This window comes from Bos grunniens, chromosome 4, assembly GCF_055505025.1.
Source record: "Bos grunniens cultivar Pamir isolate PY7600 chromosome 4, Bosgru_T2T1.0, whole genome shotgun sequence".
NCBI classification, from domain to species: domain Eukaryota; kingdom Metazoa; phylum Chordata; class Mammalia; order Artiodactyla; family Bovidae; genus Bos; species Bos grunniens.
In genome coordinates this window covers 60080158-60098978 of record NC_141168.1, presented here as the reverse complement: position 1 = coordinate 60098978, position 18821 = coordinate 60080158, and the positions used below count along the sequence as shown (strand labels likewise).

The window sequence follows — 18821 nt, the reverse complement described above, 5'->3', positions numbered from 1 at the left end:
ATGACACTGGCGTGCGCTCGCAGTGCCTCAGCCACACTGGGTCTGCCCCCGCTCACGGCGCGTGTAGCCTCCCTGCCCACACTGCTCAGGCTCTAGGTTGTTCCGCCGGGAACAATCCGAGGCTGGCCCTGGGTTGCATGCACCTCCCAGGTCCAAGCCGCTCAGGTTCAGGCACTCAGGTAGTCCTCAGAGGCGCAGACTCAGTTGGGGCTGCGTTTTGTGCTCTTCCCAGGTCCGAGCAGCTCAGGTGATGAGGTGTTTGGCGAGCGCCAATGCTGCGACTTATCGCCTCCCTGCCACTTGGTTATCTGGGTGTAAAACCGGCGCACCTTCTCAGGCAGATGTTAACCGTCCAGACCCCCAATAAGTTTTAGTTAGCAAAGAAGCCAGTTTTATAGATAATGTCTCTCTGGGGCTGCGATTGCCCACTTCCGGCTCTGGCTGCCTGTCACCGGAGGGGGAAGGTTTGCAGCCGGCTACCTCTGTTTAGTCCTTTGTTCCGTGCGCGGGCTGGCGGTGTCTTAGGTTAGGGCTGGCTTTTCGCATGGTAGATATCCCACAGTCTGGTTTGCTAGCCCAAATTATTTCGCTCAGATAGTGCTCAAGGTATTCAGGCCAGATTCTTACTCTCAGCGATGCAGCCCGCGCTGCGCCTCCCTGCCCAACCCCCGCTTGCTAATGGCGGATGCAGGCGTCTGCGCTGCTTCTCCGCTGGAGGAGTTACCGTAGGGCTCGCAATCTGCGAGTTTTAATTGTTTATTTATTTTTTCTCCCTGTTATGTTGTCCTCTGTGCTTCCAAAGCTCGGCACGGATTCGGCAGTGAGAAAGTTTCCTGGTGTTTGGAAACTTCTCTCTTTTTAAGACTCCCTTCCCGGGACGGAACTCCGTCCCTCCCTCTTTTGTCTCTTTTATTGTCTTTAATATTTTTTCCTACCTCCTTTCGAGGAGTTGGGTTGCTTTTCTGGGTGCCTGATGTCCTCTGCCGGCATTCAGAAGTTGTTTTGTGGAATTTACTCGACGTTTAAATGTTCTTTTGATGAATTTGTGGGGGAGAAAGTGTTTTCCCCATCCTACTCCTCCGCCATCTTGGCGCCTTCCCTGGTCTTTTCTGACTTTGATGTTGTTCTGTGTCTTTACAGGACAGATCAAGAAATCCAGACCTATACCATTGCAGTGATTAATGCACTTTTCCTGAAGGCCCCTGATGAGAGGAGGCAGGTAAGTTGCATTTCTTCTGCCTTAAAGCCTGTGCCCAGGGCTGACAAGCTTTGGTGCAGGGAGAGCCTTCCCCTTCCAATCCCAGCAACTCCTCTGGGGTTCTCTGCTTCGCAGCAGTTTGCCTGGCCAGACTGGGATCATTCACAGATCCAGTGGGAGCTAGTTGGAGATGAAGTGTTTCAGAGGTAAAGCCCTTTCATCATGTGAAACCCAGTATGGAAGCCCCAAACAAAGAGCTGAAAGAAAGAGGAAACTGCTTTTGTGGTGGATGCAGAGTTAGAAGCCCCTGTGGCCTTCTGTCATTTCACTGGATACTCACTGGGGCCAGGGAGGGATTGTCCCCATTTTCCTGATGAGGAAAGCTAGACTCTGAGAACTGTCACACTTTGCTGGGTGGGAAGATGGGAAAGGGAATGTGTAAATTGCTGCCGCAGTTGAGAGAACCTTTCATCTGTAAGAGGCTCTTTGCTTAGTGGTATTTCTGCTGTCCGTGTGCGGATGTGCCCAGGAGGAGTGAGCATTCATTTCCTCTCCTCTGTGTCATCAGAAGGAGGGAACCCCTTAAATGTACCTGCTTGGAACGTACCCTTCAATACTGTCCTTTGTCAATCTTTGGTTCTTCTTCAGCGAGGGAAAGGACCATTATAAAGTGGCTGTGGAAGAAGTGGTGCTTTTGCATGTCTTAGAATTTGGCTCACATCTCAGAATCCTTTCTTTTTTTTTTCCAGCAACATAACATACTTGTTACCTAGGTCACAATTGACTCCCTTTAGAAACTAGATGGAAATATGAGATCTTTCAGCATTTAGAAAGTATACTGGGGAGCTTATGACAGTTACTAATAAATCGTTTTAGAAGAATTTAGGAGGTTAGCATGCTACTGAACACTGTGGCAAGAATTTTACTTTTTTTTTTTTACTTTATTTTTTTCATTGCCAGGGATTTTAAACCTCAGTGGCTAAATATGAGGGTTTCTGGTTTGTTTTCCATTTAGGTTTGTTTGCTCATTCCTAGGAGTCACATTTGTACAAGAAGCAGAGTGGCTTTCTAGTTTCCTGTGCTTTTGGTTTGGTATTGGCTGGAGCCAGGGGGTGCCTGCCGTCTCCAAGCCTATTTTCCAGTCTGGATATTTCAGGGCAGCTTTGCAGATCTTAAGTGGGATCATGGGCAGGGCTGCTCCTTTTATATTTATATCTAAATACTGGGAGCATGATAATTCCCATCAGGCCAGTAAGTTGCCTGCATATGTTCACAAGCCTGACATGGGCATCACAGAGAAGCTTGATTCTTCTGCTAGCCAGACCAGGGATGCCTAGCCAGACCAATGATAGCTGCTTGTAGAGTGGGGTCAAGAGCCAGGCCAAAACTAAGACTTTGACTAAACTGACCTAGACTCTTGAAACTGTCTTTCCCTCTGTGGCTAGATTAGAGGAAAGGAAAGCTCACACTCACCCCAAGTGCTACAGTTTCACTCAGACCTCTGCATGAGTAAGATGCATACCCCTTGCATCTTTCTGTTACACTAAAATTACTATTAATCTGATTAACTGTAATTGAATGACCGTGAAGAAGTAGGGAATTAGATGCCAATCTATGCTGACTCCAGGGCAATGATAACAATGAAAATATAATGGGGTACCATTATACTAGAAATGCCGTTAATATTAGGCTTGAATTCTGCTAATCAAATCTTTTTTATTTTTGAAAAATTAGGCTATATGAAACCGACGTAGCACGGTTTGTACATATATTACTATATTAATACTAAATCACAAAAGGTAGTCTAATAACATTAAATCATTTAAGTAAACAATTCAACTAAGAAAGAGTGTTTATCAACCAGGAGAAAATTCAGATTTTAGTCTTTGAGATAAAAATGACAATACTTGTCAATAGAAAATTAACTTGGACTTTATAGACTATGTTGAATTTAGGATGAATCAGTGACTATTTGTCAAGAAAAGGAGTATTTTGATTTTTAATTTATAAAATACTTTCTAGTGAGTTAAAAGAGAGTTGGCTCTAAAAATTACTTCAAGTTCATAATGAAGGAAAGCTTATTTGTCATTATTTTTTGAATATCAGTAAAGTCCGATAAAGCAAAAGCTCAAGCTAATTGGTAATATCTTACTGTATATTATGTATTTGTTATTGATTGATTTATGTTTTGAAAAATTGAAAGTTCTGAAATTTTTGGCAAGTAAGAAAACTTGCCAAAGCCTGTCACTGATAATATTTGAGAGTCTGCCTTGCAAATATGTTTTATGTCATTTCATTTAATCCTCATATCTATAGAAAATCTTATTATTTCTATTTTATAAATGAGGAAATTGAGAGTCAAAGAGGTAAGGAACTTGACTGGTTGCTGAGCTGATTAAGAGTCCATGTTAGAATCCCAGCCTTACTCTTGCTCTTATCTGCAAAGCATCCCATTGAGTGCTGGTCAAGGAAGCATCTCCTGCAGAATGACCTTGTATTTGTCTGGTAAACAACTTCTTGATACTTGAGAGACATCAAGCCCATTTTCTTACTCCAGTTAGATTAAAATGTAACCTTAACACTTATTTATTGGATTTACAGGAATGTCCCTTTTTGTTTTTTTTAAGCTTTTAGACATTGGATAAATTCTACTTCGGTCAAAAATTTTTATTTATTTCAACATCTCTTTCCAACTCGGGGTCAGACACATTGGTAGGACTCCATTATTTGGGTGTTGTTTTTTTTTTTAATGTTAATGAATTTGGAAGGATTTTGAATACCAATATGTTATTTCTACTTTTACTGAAGAAAGATACCGCCAAAGTCAAATATTTTTACTTGGCAGGCAAACCTGAGCTACATTTTTGTTTTGCATTCATGGAGTTGACCTGCCTGAGGGAGCGCTGAGCTTGGGCAGGGGTATAACTGCCCCCTGCGTAATGGTGCCCTGTCAGCCGCCCTGGGAGGTGAGGGCTTGGGTCATGCCTGCCTCTCGGATATTGGAGAAGCTCCCTTTTCCTGCCCAAATGAAGAGAAAGGGTACTGTTTTATCGGAGAGGGGATTGTTGTTAGGGGGGCAAATGGATCCTTTTTTTTTACAACTAGTTGCCATTATTCATTTTATTATTTCCATGATGAAGAAGTTTGTCAGATCACTTCCAAATTTCTCTACAAACACTTATGTTTTGATAAGCATTATTTTAAACAAACAAACCCTTTAGCTTAAAGATTTGGTAGAAAAATCAGAAAATACAGATTCCGGAAGAAGTTTTAAAAACACAGATGTATAGAACAGTCTTTTGGACTCTGTGGGGGGGGGGGATGATTTGGGAGAATGGCATTAAAACATGTATAATATCATAAAAACAAAAGAAGTTAAAATAAAAAAATAGAAATAAAAACACCTATAATTGCATCCCCAGAGAGGGAAACACTGCCACTACTTACCCCTGTGGGACTGTCGTGGTCCTACTTCCTACTTTTTTTGTGCAAAGACTTCCCCTCAGACATCATTTTTCACTAGATGTGATCATACTGCATGCACTGTTTATTTTTAAAAATGCTTTTAAAACTAAACATGATTTTGTGGACATCTTTCCATGTCAATATATCTATACAGGCAGACCTCGTTTTACTGCATTTTGCTTTATTGTGCTTCACAGATACTAATATATATATATATATATATACATATATATATATTGAATGTTTGTGACAACCCTGCATCAACCAAGTTTACTGGCACCATTATCCAACAGCATTTATTCACATGGTGTCTTTGGTAATTCTTGCAAATTTTCAAGCTCTCCATCAGCAAAAAAGATTATGAGTCAATGAAGACTTAGATGATGTTACGATTTTTTAGCAATCTGTCCTGTGCTTAGTCGCTCGGTCATGTCCGACTCTTTGAGACCCCATGGACTGTAGCCCTCCAGACTCTTCTGTTCATGGGAATTCTCCAGGCAAACAGAGTAGAGTGAGTTGCCTTGTCCTCTTCCAGGGGATCTTCCCTACCCAGGGATCGAGCCTAGGTCCCCCGCATTGCAGGCAGATTCTTACCATTGCAACCACCAGCAATAAAGTATTCTTAATGGTTCACTCAAACCATTCCTTAATATTGAACAAAAAATCCATGATGTGGATGAGGATTTTTCCATTTTCTCTCTGATCAAGCACTAGTTCCTTTAGGAGGGTAAAAAAATGTTTTATGTACTTTGTTTTCTTAGACATAATGTATTGCATACATAATAGACTACAGTCTAGTGTAAACATAACTTTTGTATGCACTTGGAAGCCAAAATATTAGTATGAGCTAATATTAATCAAGGTATTTGCTGTATTGTAGCAGTCTGTAACTGAACTTGCAATATCTCTGAGGTATGCCTGTATCCATATCCATATTTATATTTATCTATATATTTTTATCCTGGAGAAGGAAGTGGCAACCCACTCCAGTATTCTTGCCTGGACAATTCCATGAACAGAGGAGCCTGGCAGGCTACAGTCCATGGGGTCGCAAGAGCCAGACACAACTTAGTGACTAAACCACAATCATATACTTTTATATCCGGGAGTTGGTGAGGGACAGGGAGGCCTGGCGCGCTGCGATTCATGGGGTCGCAAAGAGTAGGACATGACTGAGCGACTGAACTGAACTGAACTGAATGATATAAAATATTCTCCATAGATTCTCAAGTTCTCTCAAATCATTCTTTAATATTGGACAAAAAAAAAATCCATGATATGGACAAGGATTTTTCCGTTTTCTCTCTGATCACGCTCCAGTTCCTTTAAGAGGGTATCGGACTGTTTTATCAAACATTCATTGCCTACTCTGTGTCAGTCATTGTGCTGTGGGCTGGGAATACAAAAATGAAAAGGACAGTCTGTGTGCCCTTGAGAGGACCATACTCTTCTGCAGAAGATAAATATCATAAACAGATCATTATAATAACTGCTCTAGTAGATGTTGGAAGTATATCATTCCTTCTAACTTATTTTAAAACTTTGTAAGTTGATAGACTAATATGGACTTCCCGATGGCTCAGCAGTAAAGAATGCCCCTGCAATGCACTAGACACAGGAGACATGGGTTTGATCTCTGGATTGGGAAGATCCCCTGGAGGAGGAAACGGCAACCCACTCCAGTATTCTTGCCTGGAGAATCCCATGGACAGAGGAGCCTGGAGGGCTATAGTCCATGGGATCACAAAGAGCCAAACACGACTGATTGACTAAGCACATCTATGTCAGGCTAACATAGGCACAGAGGATTTGTGTGTGTGTGCCAATAACGCAATACGTTTATTTTTATAAAAGAAAAGGAATGAAAGGAATGTTGAGCCTTTGTTATTCATCTGGTCCAAGGAAAAAAACAGAAGATGGACTTTTTCTGTTTTGATCATGAAGAAGGCATGCTTTCTTCACCCCGTCGAAGGGCAGTTCCTTCTGGATCACCATTTAACTTATTTCTGAAGGTGTCCTTGTCCTTGCCTTCTTGTTTTTAAGAGGTTGGAAGAGGATTCAGCATTGGATTTTGACTGATGCCGTCTCTAGGCTTTTTAGATCACCGTAGAGTATTTGTACGCGTGTCTCTTTAATGCTGTGGATGAGCAGGGACTTTAACATTAAGCTGTGATGTCTAACAGAGTGCTCCTAATTTCCATCCCTCTCTCTCCTACCTGCTTTCCTTTCTGTGGTGGCGATGGCCGTTAGGTTGGTGTAGACAGCAGTGTTGACATCCTTGAGTGTCCTCTGACTGTAAGTCCCCACGTTCCCTTCGTCAGCACTCAGCAGGCCCTGCGCCCTCATTCTGCTCCTGTCCAGCCCTGCCTGTGCACCCCCTTGTACTTCCTCCCCGTGTTCTGAGTTCGCCTTGCTTTCTACAAGTTTGTTTTGACCTTGATCAAATTCACGGTTGTGTTTTTAAATTACAACTTAGTTTCTTCTCTACTCAGTAAGAGTGGTGACCCTCAAATTACCCCCTTTGCCAATAAACATTCCAGTGACTTCCTGAATATGAGCAGTATTTTTCCTTTTGGATGTTTGTACCCCAATTGCGTCCAACTGTTTAATTTTCCCTTAGTATCTATTTGACAATGTTTAGAAAGAGCATCTGTAAATCATGTCATTTAATAAAATCACCTGCAAAACCTCTATGCCACTCAGGTAGGCCAGTGCACAATCTGCAGAACTGAGGCCCAGGGAGACTGGGTGTGGACCTAGAGCATAGCATCTGCCCAGATGTCTGTCCTTTGCTAAAACTTCACTCAATTCATTTGGATAGACTATTAAGCCTTGGGGTATATACTACTCAATGTTTGGTTTTGCACAGATTCAGATGAAATGGCTTTTAGAAGTCTTAGATCTTTAAAGTGATGGCTGTCTAGTATTGAAATCTCCTAGGCGCAGGCATAAGTTGCCTTGTAGTAACAACTCTCTGCACATATATATTCTAATAAAAGCTGATGAGCCATTTCAGTGGAGAGCCACTGCTCTCATTTGGAGTGTTTGATTTTGATTTAGTACTCACCTTTCCCTGGAAGGAAGAAATTCAAAAAAAAAGAAAAAAAGAAAGAAGTCACAGGTGCCACATTTCTTTCCTTTGTTTTTGGACATTGCTGTATTATCTAAACAACATTCACAAAGTCAGTTGAGTAGTACTGTCCATTTGAGCCCTTTCTTTGGTAAGAAATACTGCTGATATCCAGTTTTGAAGCACACCCCAGCATAAAGTCATTTGGGGCCACGTGGAAATGTTTCTTTCAAACTGATGCTTTTCTATCTGCGTGTTTTCTTCCACAGGAGATGGCGAATATTTTGGCTCAGAAGCAATTGCGTTCCATCATCTTAACGGTGAGTACCTGTGTGCTGTGAGCACCTTGCTGGGGAGGAAGGGTCTGGTAAGATTTATTGATCTCCTCTTTTGGCTTGGTTTTGTGGTTTGTTCTGTGACTTGCTTCTGTGGCCAAGCAGTGGGAAGTAGAAAGGAAGTAAAAGTGTACTTTTGGAAATGGAATAAATAAAGCTTTCCCCCAGAGATGGCCTTGTGATTGGAGGGCGGGGGTCCCTGGAAGAGAGAAACGCCTTGTGGCAGGTTTATTATAACTCACCAGAGCTTTAGCTTTGTATGTAAGGAAGTTAGGGACTCCCTGACTTTAACAAATCCACCAATATGAGCTAATACCGTTTTTAATGAGGAAACTAGAGAGAAACATATCAGACTCTGAGAGAAGTCCTGAAATTTTGACCATCATTTTCCTGGGCCACTTTGCTACAGAAAGGCAGGAAGGTCAGGCATGAAACCCACTCATTCACTGTAATGCAAAAAATACCTGAAACCTCAGTCAAGAAGAGGCTCTACATGTTATGTTGTGAATGTTTAGAAGTAAATCAGATAGCGAGATTTCCTGAGGCCTTATCTGCTACTTGACTTTTAACTAAAGGCTGAAAGAAACATGTGTGATTGATTCTTCTGCTTACCAAAAAAAAAAAAAAAGAATAAAGATTTATGCGTGTATAATTCCAAAAAGGAGTTCTGCAAGCATACAGTTACATACACACATACACATACACACACATTCCAATACCATGAGGCCATTAAAAATTAAAAACCTTATGAGGGCAAATAAAATAAATATTCTAGAATCCAAAGCCAATAATAATGACTACAATTTGTCATCAAGTATGATGTTAAACTTCCTGGCTATTAAGGATAAAGAGAAACCATATGAGTGTACTTTTCATTACTTGATAAAAGGGGTACCCCAGGTCTTTGGAGGATGACATATTCCCACCCCCTGGAACTGGAATCTGAAACGGGTATTGTCAGAACATTCTAATATGTTCTTTGTCCAAGAATGGTTTTGTAGAAATTGTAGAGGGATTCAAAATACGGTTATTTTTTATACTCACTCTCAATAAAAGTGGAAGCAACAATATTAATCATAGAGAAATGAAGGTATTTGTGTAGGGGGTGGAGGGTGATGAAAGAGCAGAAACCTGGAATTAAAGTCTTAGCCTGTTGTTGATATCGCCTTGGTGTGGCAGTTGAAGTTAGAATGCCCAGAGATGGAGTGGGTGAAATGACTGTAGCTACCATGTCTCAAAGATCAGTTTACTTCAGCGTGACTGTTTTAAATGAGACCTTGATGACTGGAAGTTTAAGATTGGTTGGTATTCTCTGGCAAGAACGTGGAGTGTAGATACTGTTGAGTTGCTAATAAAATAAATAGCCACATGCTTTAGTGCCCATACACTTTGGACATTAAACATATACCAAGAATTAACATTCTCTTGGGAAGATTGGAAGATATGAGGTTTGATTTCTCCCCATCCCATTGCTTGGCTTCCCACCCTCCAACGCACCTAATTTTGGTTCAGCGACTTCCTTCTTTGTCTTGTTCTTCACCCCACCTCTCCTTTAATTGGCTGTTTCATCATGGTGCTCAGAGCCAGGCTGTGGAGTCCAGGTTCAGGGCACCCAGAGAAAATTCCTTGAGACAGCAAGACATGGTTGGGCCTAGCAATTCAAAATAACTCATTCGAGTGGGTGTTTCACCTCTTTGACTGGTTGGTTGGCATTTTACAAAGTATTTATTTATTTATTTGCCTGTACTAGGTCTTAGGTGAAGCATGCAGGATCTAATTCCCTGACTAGGGATCGAACCTGGGCCTCCTGCACTGGGAGCACAGAGTCTTAGCCACTGAACCACCGGGAAAATCTCTGGTTGACTGGCATGTTTAAGGCATGATAAACTGTTTAAGGCATGATAAACCACTGTTTCTGTGGTTTCTGCCAAAGCAGATGCATATTAGGTCCAAGTCTTGAATTCCATTTCAAACCCAGCCCTTGAGGGGACAAAGGCCCACGTATTATAGTCTGCTGCCACTCTTTTTATATTTATTCCATTTTAGTTCTGTTTCTAAGGGGAAGGGTCATTTTCCAAAAAAAAAAATTCACTCACTGCCTTGTTGGGGTAGTGGTCACTGTATAATGTCCACAGTGAATTAATGACAGATCTGATAGCTACTTTGCCTTTGTGTGATGCTTCTAAAGCTTTCCCTGTTTAGATGTGGGATCACTTCTCGGAGACAGCTGTAGGGTAAGAGGATGGCAGAACTGCTTACAGTACATGTATACCATTTATTTTTCTGGCAAGGCAAGCAGGCAAGGAGTGCTTCTGTTGTAGAAATCCACAGCTCTCCTCAAGACGCTCTCATTTTAGGCATACCTTCTCTTATATGGCTGTAATAGCCACCGCATTTCCATTTCCTGCTGCACCTCCACTCTTCCCTGAACACAGTAGGTCTTTCCCCAGTTCTGGCCTAAAGATCAGGAAGCTTATTGGGTCCTGAAATGTAAAGGAAAATTTACACCAGGGTCACCTGTGCACTCATCTTTCTCCTGAAAGTGGTTCCACCCACCTCCATGCCCCGTGCTTCCAAATGAGGTCTTCTGAGGTTCTACTTGGCATCATGATAGGGGTGGGGTGGGTAAATTAGGTTATTTGCTGTTACGTTATTCCTTTGTTTAAAAATGTTTCACTCATGAACCATCTCCCTAGCATGTCATCCGAGCTCAGCGGGCCATCAACAATGAAATGGCACACCAGCTGTATGTGCTGCAGGTGCTGACCTTTAACCTTTTGGAAGATAGGATGATGACCAAGATGGACCCACAGGACCAGGTGAGTGCTCATTAGACAACAGTCAAAGCATATGAGGGAAAGAACATCCTTAAAAGTCTTTTCTTGAGCTTCTTAGAAACCAGGAGGCTTTTGATGATGGTAATATTATTATCATCTCAGAACTTAGGGAAATGGATTTAAAATTTTGGTGAATCTAGAATCAGAGAGGGCTTCTCTGACAGGTCAGTGGATAAAAACTCCTCTTGCAATCCAGGAGACACAGGAGACAGGGGTTCAATCCCTGGGTCAGGAAGATCTCCTGGAGTAGGAAATGGCAACCCACTCCAGTATTCTTGCCTGGAAAATTCCATGGACAGAGGAGCCAGGCAGGCTACAGTCCAAACGGTCGCAAATAGTTGGACATAACTACGTGACTAAACATGCATAGGATCATAGAATAAAATAAATGAAATATTTTGTTATGTATCGAACACATGCATACTCTTTCCTTATTGGATAAGAAAGCCTGACGTCGCATGACTACAAACACTGACTCTTGGCTAGTGCCTTCATTGGTGATAGCTTGGGATTCAAGTCCCCAGGACACAGAGCCACTTGGTAGCTCTGTGTGATATGGCTTCTACAGGCTGAGAGAGTATTTCCATTCTCCAGTGGTCAGAGCCGTGGGTGGAGGTCCCAGGTTACATCTGATTTCTGGGCTTCCATTTCTGTCGGTTGGCTCTCTGCTACAGATCTCTCTAGGTCTCTGGCTGTTGTGCTTGAGAGGTTAAGTCTTGATCCAAAAGGCTCTGGGGGAACTTTACTGTGTGAAGACAGAGTGAGAGGAAACAGCTGGGAGCGCTGCTGTAGCATATTTGCAGCTTAAACAGCGCTGCAGCTTTGGAAAGGAAAACACTCGTTATTGGCACGTGAGGGTCTGATCTCTGGCAGATGTGGATGCACATGCGAAGTGTGTAACCGCCGCAGCACTTCGTTCGTGGCGTGAGGCCACGCGATTAAGAATGATCCAGAGGCTTCCAGCGGCCGTCTAATGTGCCCCACACTTCTGGCAAGGCCAAGTGCAATCATCACAGAAAGATGAGACTGCCTTATGACTTCTAGTTCGAAAGGCAGTGCGTCCAGAGGTGGAACAGCCCTCCCTTCTTGGAAACCTCCTCCTTTTTATGTAAAAGATACATGCCTTTTTCTTATTGTGGTTAAACATGCACCACAGAACCTTTACCGTTTTAACCATTTTTCATATTTGTCTCTATGAAGTCACTTCTCAGTGGAGTTAGGGGTCCCTTGTCACTTACCTATTGTTCTTAAACCTTATGTACCTCTCACTTTATTTCTGACAGTACAGGACTTCAAGATCCTCTAACTTGGCTTTTTCCAATCAGAAGCCTTCCCTCATATTTGGGGCCCTCATTGAGAATGTCACAGGGCAGTTGATACCAGAGGTCCAAGGGGCTTGGCCATGAGGATAATTGTGGAATAAAGCCAAGGCTGACCAGCAGGGAGAGTGGCAGGAGGGGGAAAAGAGTTCACAGAGCTGTAACTTAGAACACTGGTTGCCCTTTATCTGTTTCCCTTTTGCCTGTACCCAGTGATTCATTTAGACCCTGGGGAATGAGGGAGTGGATGAAACATCACAGAATGAAGGCAGCTCTCTCTCCCTCCCGTTTTTTCCTTCCTAACCCCTTCAGGCTCAGCGGGACATCATATTTGAACTTCGAAGAATTGCTTTTGATGCAGAGTCTGAACCAAATAACAGCAGTGGCAGCATGGAGAAGCGCAAGTCCATGTACACCCGGGATTATAAAAAACTTGGCTTCATAGTAAGTAAGCCATCTCCAGTAAGCTCTCTCCTTCCAGCACCCGGGGGCCTGACCTCAGCCACATAAGCGATGTCTCCTCTGAGCGTGTGGTCCTCCTGTGCCTTACAGAATAGTTTCCACATTTTCCAGATGTTTAGCTGGTTTAAACAGGATCACATGAAAATCTCTTCTGGCTGCAGCGGAATGGAATAACTTGTACAAGTGTGACTAATACTGAGTTTGTTTATTCAGTTCTGATTAAGTGTAACCAAGAGTAGTTAGCCCGGAAAGCATCTAGACTTCGTTAGATCTACTTCACAGGAGGCTGAAGATTCTATTTAAATTAAATGGGTGATGGCAACTGTGGGAGAAATCTTATTTGGGGCTGGTGACTGGGTTATTCACATATGTCGATTCCATATCAAAATCAGATTGAGAGTCTCCTGAAATTTGATCGTGGTGTGACCTGCAGTTTATATTGTCCTGAAAGTTTTGTCTTGCTGTGGATGCTAATTAGTCACCACCTAGATTTTCTTTTTACTTGGTTTGCACATCAGAACACAGCCTTGTCCTGAATATAATCTGTTGTTTTTGTTTCTGCTTCCGGTCCAGTTTTGCTTTCATCATTATCACATTTCTATATGACCTTTGGCTTATTAACCTCAAATTCTGCAGGTGTAAATTTGGGTTTCTTTCTACCTCCTTCATAACCAACATATATCAGACTTTTGTCTTCAGTAATTAGAAATGATCAGGCATTATTTTATAACTGCAAATACTCTTTCCTTGAATATACATACACACACACTAATATTAATATTCATTTGTACACATTGGTATTTATGCTTTATTGTTATTTGGAAAACCTTATCTTTTGTGGGAATTCTTTGAAAATGTTTCCACGTCAGTTATATGCATTGTTTTCATTACTAAAGAGTTGTTATTATATGAGTGTACTACAGTTTATTTAGCCAAGCTCTTTTACTGAGTATTTCAGTGTTTTAAAATTACAGATAAGTCTGCAATTAACATCTGTGCCTCTCAGTATTGATGTACATCCTTGATCATGTCATTAGGATAAATCCATGGAACTGGCATTTCTATGATATATATTTTTAAAGCTTTCGACATCATCAAATTGCTTTCCATAAACACTGGGTAATTTCCACTTTAACCATTGGTGCATCAGAGTAACTTTTTTATAAACCTCTCCAATAATATTTGTAAAACTAGAAAAAAAATAATTTGATGTTATTCCTTATTTACTGGTAGTCTTAACATGTTTTTTCTAAGAAGAACACTTCTGAAGCATTGTATTCAACTTTGCAGCTTGCTTTACAGAGCTTCATTTTTATGTTGTCATATCCCAAATTTTGACTTTGACATTCCATTTGATCTTTTAGCTGAATCTGTTTGTCTAAATTTTAGCAAAAAGCTCCAAGACTAATGGAGAGGTGAGCGTCCCTGTGCTTGGTGTGTGTCGATGCTCAAGGCTCCGAGGTGGCCCCAGCCCTGCCCTCACCCGTGTGTTGGCAGACTCCATTTGCTAGGGAGTTAGCCGTCGAAAGCTCACACTCTACCTCCCCGACAGTTCCTTCCAGGTTTTACTTTAATGTGTTCAGTGAGGAAAATGAAAGTGAAAGTTAGTCGCCCAGTCGTGTCTGATTCTTTGGGACCCCATGGACTGGAACCTGCCAAGCTCCTGTGTCCATGGAATTCTCCAGGCAAAAATACTTGAGTGAGTTGCATTTCCTTCTCCAGGGGATCTTCTCGACCCAGGAAGTGAACCCAGGTGTCCTGCATTGCAGGCAGATTCTTTACCTTTTGAACCACCAGGGAAGCCCCATGTTGAGCCAGGAGTCATATGCAAATCACCTGGGAAGTTGTGCAAAATCATCCAATCTCTTACCCTTAGGTCATATCAGAATGGCCAGGGCACAGACCAAGGTGTGTACACTTCGAACTGCTTCCCCTCAATCTTGATATTCTGTCCTGGAGGACAGCCTGTGGATAGCATACACTTGAGTTACTGCCATTCATGTTCCTCCTTTTGACTACCTGGATTTCCTCCTTTTAACTACCTGGATTTCTAGTGCATTTGAACAATGTGGAAAATGCAAAGTGAACTCTTTACACACACTGATCCCTGGACACAGTGTGTCTCTGACCCAGGTCCTAGTGGGTTTTGTCGGGGGCAGTTGGGTCCCAGAACACACAGTGTTATCTGTTGTCCTGGGCATGTGTCTGAGGGATGGAGGAGAGAGGGAAGTTGAGGAAAGACCACTCGGTAGGACCTGGATTATCCCAGCTTTTTGTGTTACTGCAGGTCTCTAGGGAGGATTAGACTTAATGAGGGTGGGAGGTATGAGACACCTCCTTTTTTATTTCCATACTTTAGTCCTGTGTGAAATCTCCAGGGTATCCCACAAGCCAAACTCTGAGTGATTTTTCTCGATGAAACTCCATCTGTCATAACACGATTGATAATTCCTTCCGCAGTTGGCTTCTGGGGTCTGTCTCTGTCTTAGCTTTCAACGTCTGCTGAGTGTTTTTTGCTTTGTGAGTACTTTATGAAGAATGTTGCATTTTTAAAGTAAAAGTTAATTTTATGTGGTTTTAAGGCCTTCAGCACTTATGTGGCCTCCACTCCAAGGATTTGAAAAGTCATTTAAAAAAAAGCAAAAATCTTGAACAGAGAATAACCAAAATGGAGTGTTGATTTCCTTCATATTTCCCTGGTACTTTTCTTTGAGCTTTCAATTTTAGTCCTTCCTTTGAAACTTCTTCCAGGCCACAATATTGCATCAGGTAATGGAGAAACTGAAAAGACCAGTCATGATTTCTAATGCTAGAAATGATGCAACCACTTTCACAAGCAGAAATTTTCTCTTTTGACTACCTGTCAGCAGAAATACACAGGCCTCACTAATGGAAAGACAGGCTGGTGGTGCCACCTAGAGGCCATTGTGCAAAACGCAGAAAGCTGGTTGAGGACCTCAAGTGTCTGGCCCGGAAAGCTCTGGATGCTGGAAACTATCCTGGTAAAGGATTCTCTCTGTGCTTCCAAAGGAGGAGTAATCTTGTCTGTAAACTCCTTACCGACCTCCTCCACAATCTGAGATTTGGGTAACCTTTTGGATCTTTTTGAAGAAAAGTTCAAGTCATATAAGATTGTTATTCCTCTTTTTTACATCTCCTGAGTACGCATTGCCCAGGAAATGTTAAGTGACAAATTTTTGGAGTTGAGTGAGTCTAGATTTTAATTCCATCCTTCCCACTTAAAAAGCCACTTACTGATAATGAGCCATTTATTAATAACTGGCCAGTGGGGCAGTTATTTGGGCTTCCCTGGTGGCTCAGTGGTAAAGAATCCACCTGTAAAGCAGGAGACACAGGAGGCACGGTTTCAATCCCTGGGTTGGGAACATTCCCTGGAGAAGGGCATGGCAACCCACTCCAGTATTCTTGCCGGGAAAAATCCCATGGATAGAGGAGCCTGATGGGCTACAGTCCATAGGGTCGCAAAGAGTTGGACACAACTGAAGTGACTTATCATGCAAGCACGGGGCAGTTACTTAACCTATTTGGATGTCAGTTTCTTCAGGATGAAACTGGGCAGATGCTCTTCTATTTCGCAGCTGCTGGAGGGCCCTGCTCAAGACCATCTTTTAGCAACTGGCCTTGCACCTGCATGGTGGAGGCACCCAGCAAACGGCACTTCCCTCCCTTACTTTTCGGAGAGCACATATCAAGGAAATCATAGGCAGCTTTTTCAGTTTTCCGAAGTGGAGGGGCCGTTGCTCCAACAAGGCAAGAAGAACAGTTTGTTACCGGATAATAAAGCACGACACTTTTGAGAAGGCAGATGGGCCTCACATTTCTTCTCAGTGCAGCATCCCAACAGAGCAGATTTTTCTGGTGAAATCATTCTAAAGTCCCAATGTAAAGTGGCTAAATGGCTTATATGGTTAGTCATAACACAGAAAAGCACTTGCTCTTAACACAAAGCTGCTTATTCTTCTAAGATCTTTTAGTGAATGGTTTCTGAGTTGCAAAATGGACATGCTTATAGATTCCCTGGTAAGAAGAGGGAGTCAAGGATGTCTGGGTTAATACTAATCTTATTGGAACTTCTAAGGAGGAGCACGTGTGCTTCTCAACCTGACAGAAGGCAGATTCACATTTTTAGAATGATTTTATTTTGAAAACACAGGAAATACCTGACTATAATGACCAAGAACTGTGACGAATGCTTTGCATACTCTGAGAAGAGTTGAGTTGAGTTCCTAGCCACAGACCCTTCAGAACATGACTGTCTTGATGTCAAATTGATAGCTTCTCTATTTGTGGATTTTACCTTTGTCCAGTCTAAAAGGAGATATCTGTAGTTCTTTTTTTGAGCCCTCGTAGACTAAGGAAGATGTCAGAAAATGGAAAAGAGTGGGTTTTTTCCTTAATTGTCTTTTTCTTCTTCTTGAGCTTGACTGGGGATAAAATAAGCTCATTTTTTAAAAAGAAACTGTTTCTGAACAGCATAATGTGCTTTTAATATGAAGTGTTTTGATAAGCATTTACCTTAACATTTTCAGATGGTCTTAGCAGATAAAAAAAAATGGCTAACGTGATGGTGAAACAAGGTAGTGGGAAAAATATTATTTCAGAATTAAGACTCTTTTAAAATGTAGGTTTTATTGTATTCAGGTATAATAAGGCCAGCCCTGCCCCTGGAGATGGTTGTTGTTGAACAGGCAGGTTGTTATTCATAGATCCCAAGAGGAGGGAGCATGTGACCTCACAGGAACTTAAGGGGGCACTAGGGTCGGTCAGGAGACAGAGGGAGCAAGGGGAAAACTAAGGCAATAGCCTTTGTTGTGGTTTCCACGGGAAAGCTAAGGCACAGCGGGTAAGCAGACTCAGAACTGGCTGGTTTGAATAATCTCCCTGAGTTCTGAAGCCTGCATACTACCCTGCGTTGTCCGGTACTTGGCCCTGTGTTCATTAGGGCGGGTGGATGGTGGCCCCGAGTGTAAACACCTGAGAAAGGAGGTTGTTGGGGGAGGAAGGCAGCCTTCTTATCTCTAGAAAGTAGGTCAGTCTGCAAAGGGGAGCCCCTCCAATGTCAGCAAGGACCCAAGATTCCAAAGCATCAGAAAATATAAGAAAATGAAAAAACAAATGATGAATACAGATTTACATTCAAATTTTTAAAGGATTTTTTTACCTTCTTGGGTGATAGAAGATACTTATGCACAAGTATAATTATCCATAATTATATATGCAGTGCTTGGTGTCATTTTAATATATTTTTTCTCAAATACAGATGGCAGGATATGAAATGAGATGCATATTTATATATCTCTTCCTCCATCTCCATCTCCATCTCTGTTCCCATACCACAGAAGACAGCGTCTTAGTCTAAGTGCTGCTGAAATCAACAGCTACTAGGAGAGTGTGACATTGGGATTATGCTTGTCCAGGGCTGTCTTTGAGTCTGCCACTCACAGGCTGAGTGATTCCGGCAAGGTACTTGACATTGTCATGTCTCAATTTTCTTATCTTTAAATGGGGCATGTTAGTTGTTTCTGTCTATGGGTTTGTTGTGTGGATTAAATGAGTAAACTCTTACAAATCATACAGAATGATACCCGGACATAGCAATTTGGACAGTGTTACAGCTACTATTAATATTATTATTGGAATGTTGCCCAGTGTCCCATGACACTGTGAGAGACAATGCTGGGGGAATGTGAGCGTTGTAAGTTGCTCCTAGGAAGATAATGAGAAAATGCATGGTTCAAAATAACAAAGATGAGGGAATAATGTGTGCTTGGGAAACTGCAAGAAATTTGTCATGACCAGTGTTCATGTTGTCCTGGGGTCAGAGAAGTAGAGTTGGCATTACAAGCAAGAGACCAATTATAGAGAATTTTAAATTCAGAGGGGTTAAAATAGACAGTCAATCTTCATGGCTTCCATACCTGAATATTCACCCATTCCCTACAATTTATTTGAAATCAGTCATCGTGGGCTTTCACAGTCATTTGCAGACAAGCACATAGTGGCCAAAAAATTGAGTTACTGGGCAGTCTCACGAGATCAGCAAGGGATCTGCTGTCTTGTTTCAACTCTTAAACGAGTATCCCTTTTGCAGTCCAGCCAAGGACACATTTTCGA

The 18821-nt window shown here is 42.0% G+C and overlaps 1 protein-coding gene across 6 annotated transcripts in view; it reads left to right on the top strand.

Moving 5' to 3' along the window:
- The window catches only part of ELMO1 (engulfment and cell motility 1), a 585897-nt gene that overhangs the window by 230035 nt on the left and 337041 nt on the right, over nucleotides 1-18821 (top strand). For 5 of the 6 annotated variants that reach the window (XM_086398481.1, XM_086398483.1, XM_086398480.1 and 2 more), the window contains 4 exons: nucleotides 1141-1219; nucleotides 8003-8053; nucleotides 10765-10887; nucleotides 12537-12668. In XM_086398481.1, the coding sequence (XP_086254607.1) occupies nucleotides 1141-1219; nucleotides 8003-8053; nucleotides 10765-10887; nucleotides 12537-12668 (385 nt within the window). Of the gene's footprint in view, nucleotides 1-1140; nucleotides 1220-8002; nucleotides 8054-10764; nucleotides 10888-12536; nucleotides 12669-18051; nucleotides 18171-18821 lie in introns of those variants that run through there. The other variant, XM_086398486.1, reaches the window with a different exon arrangement.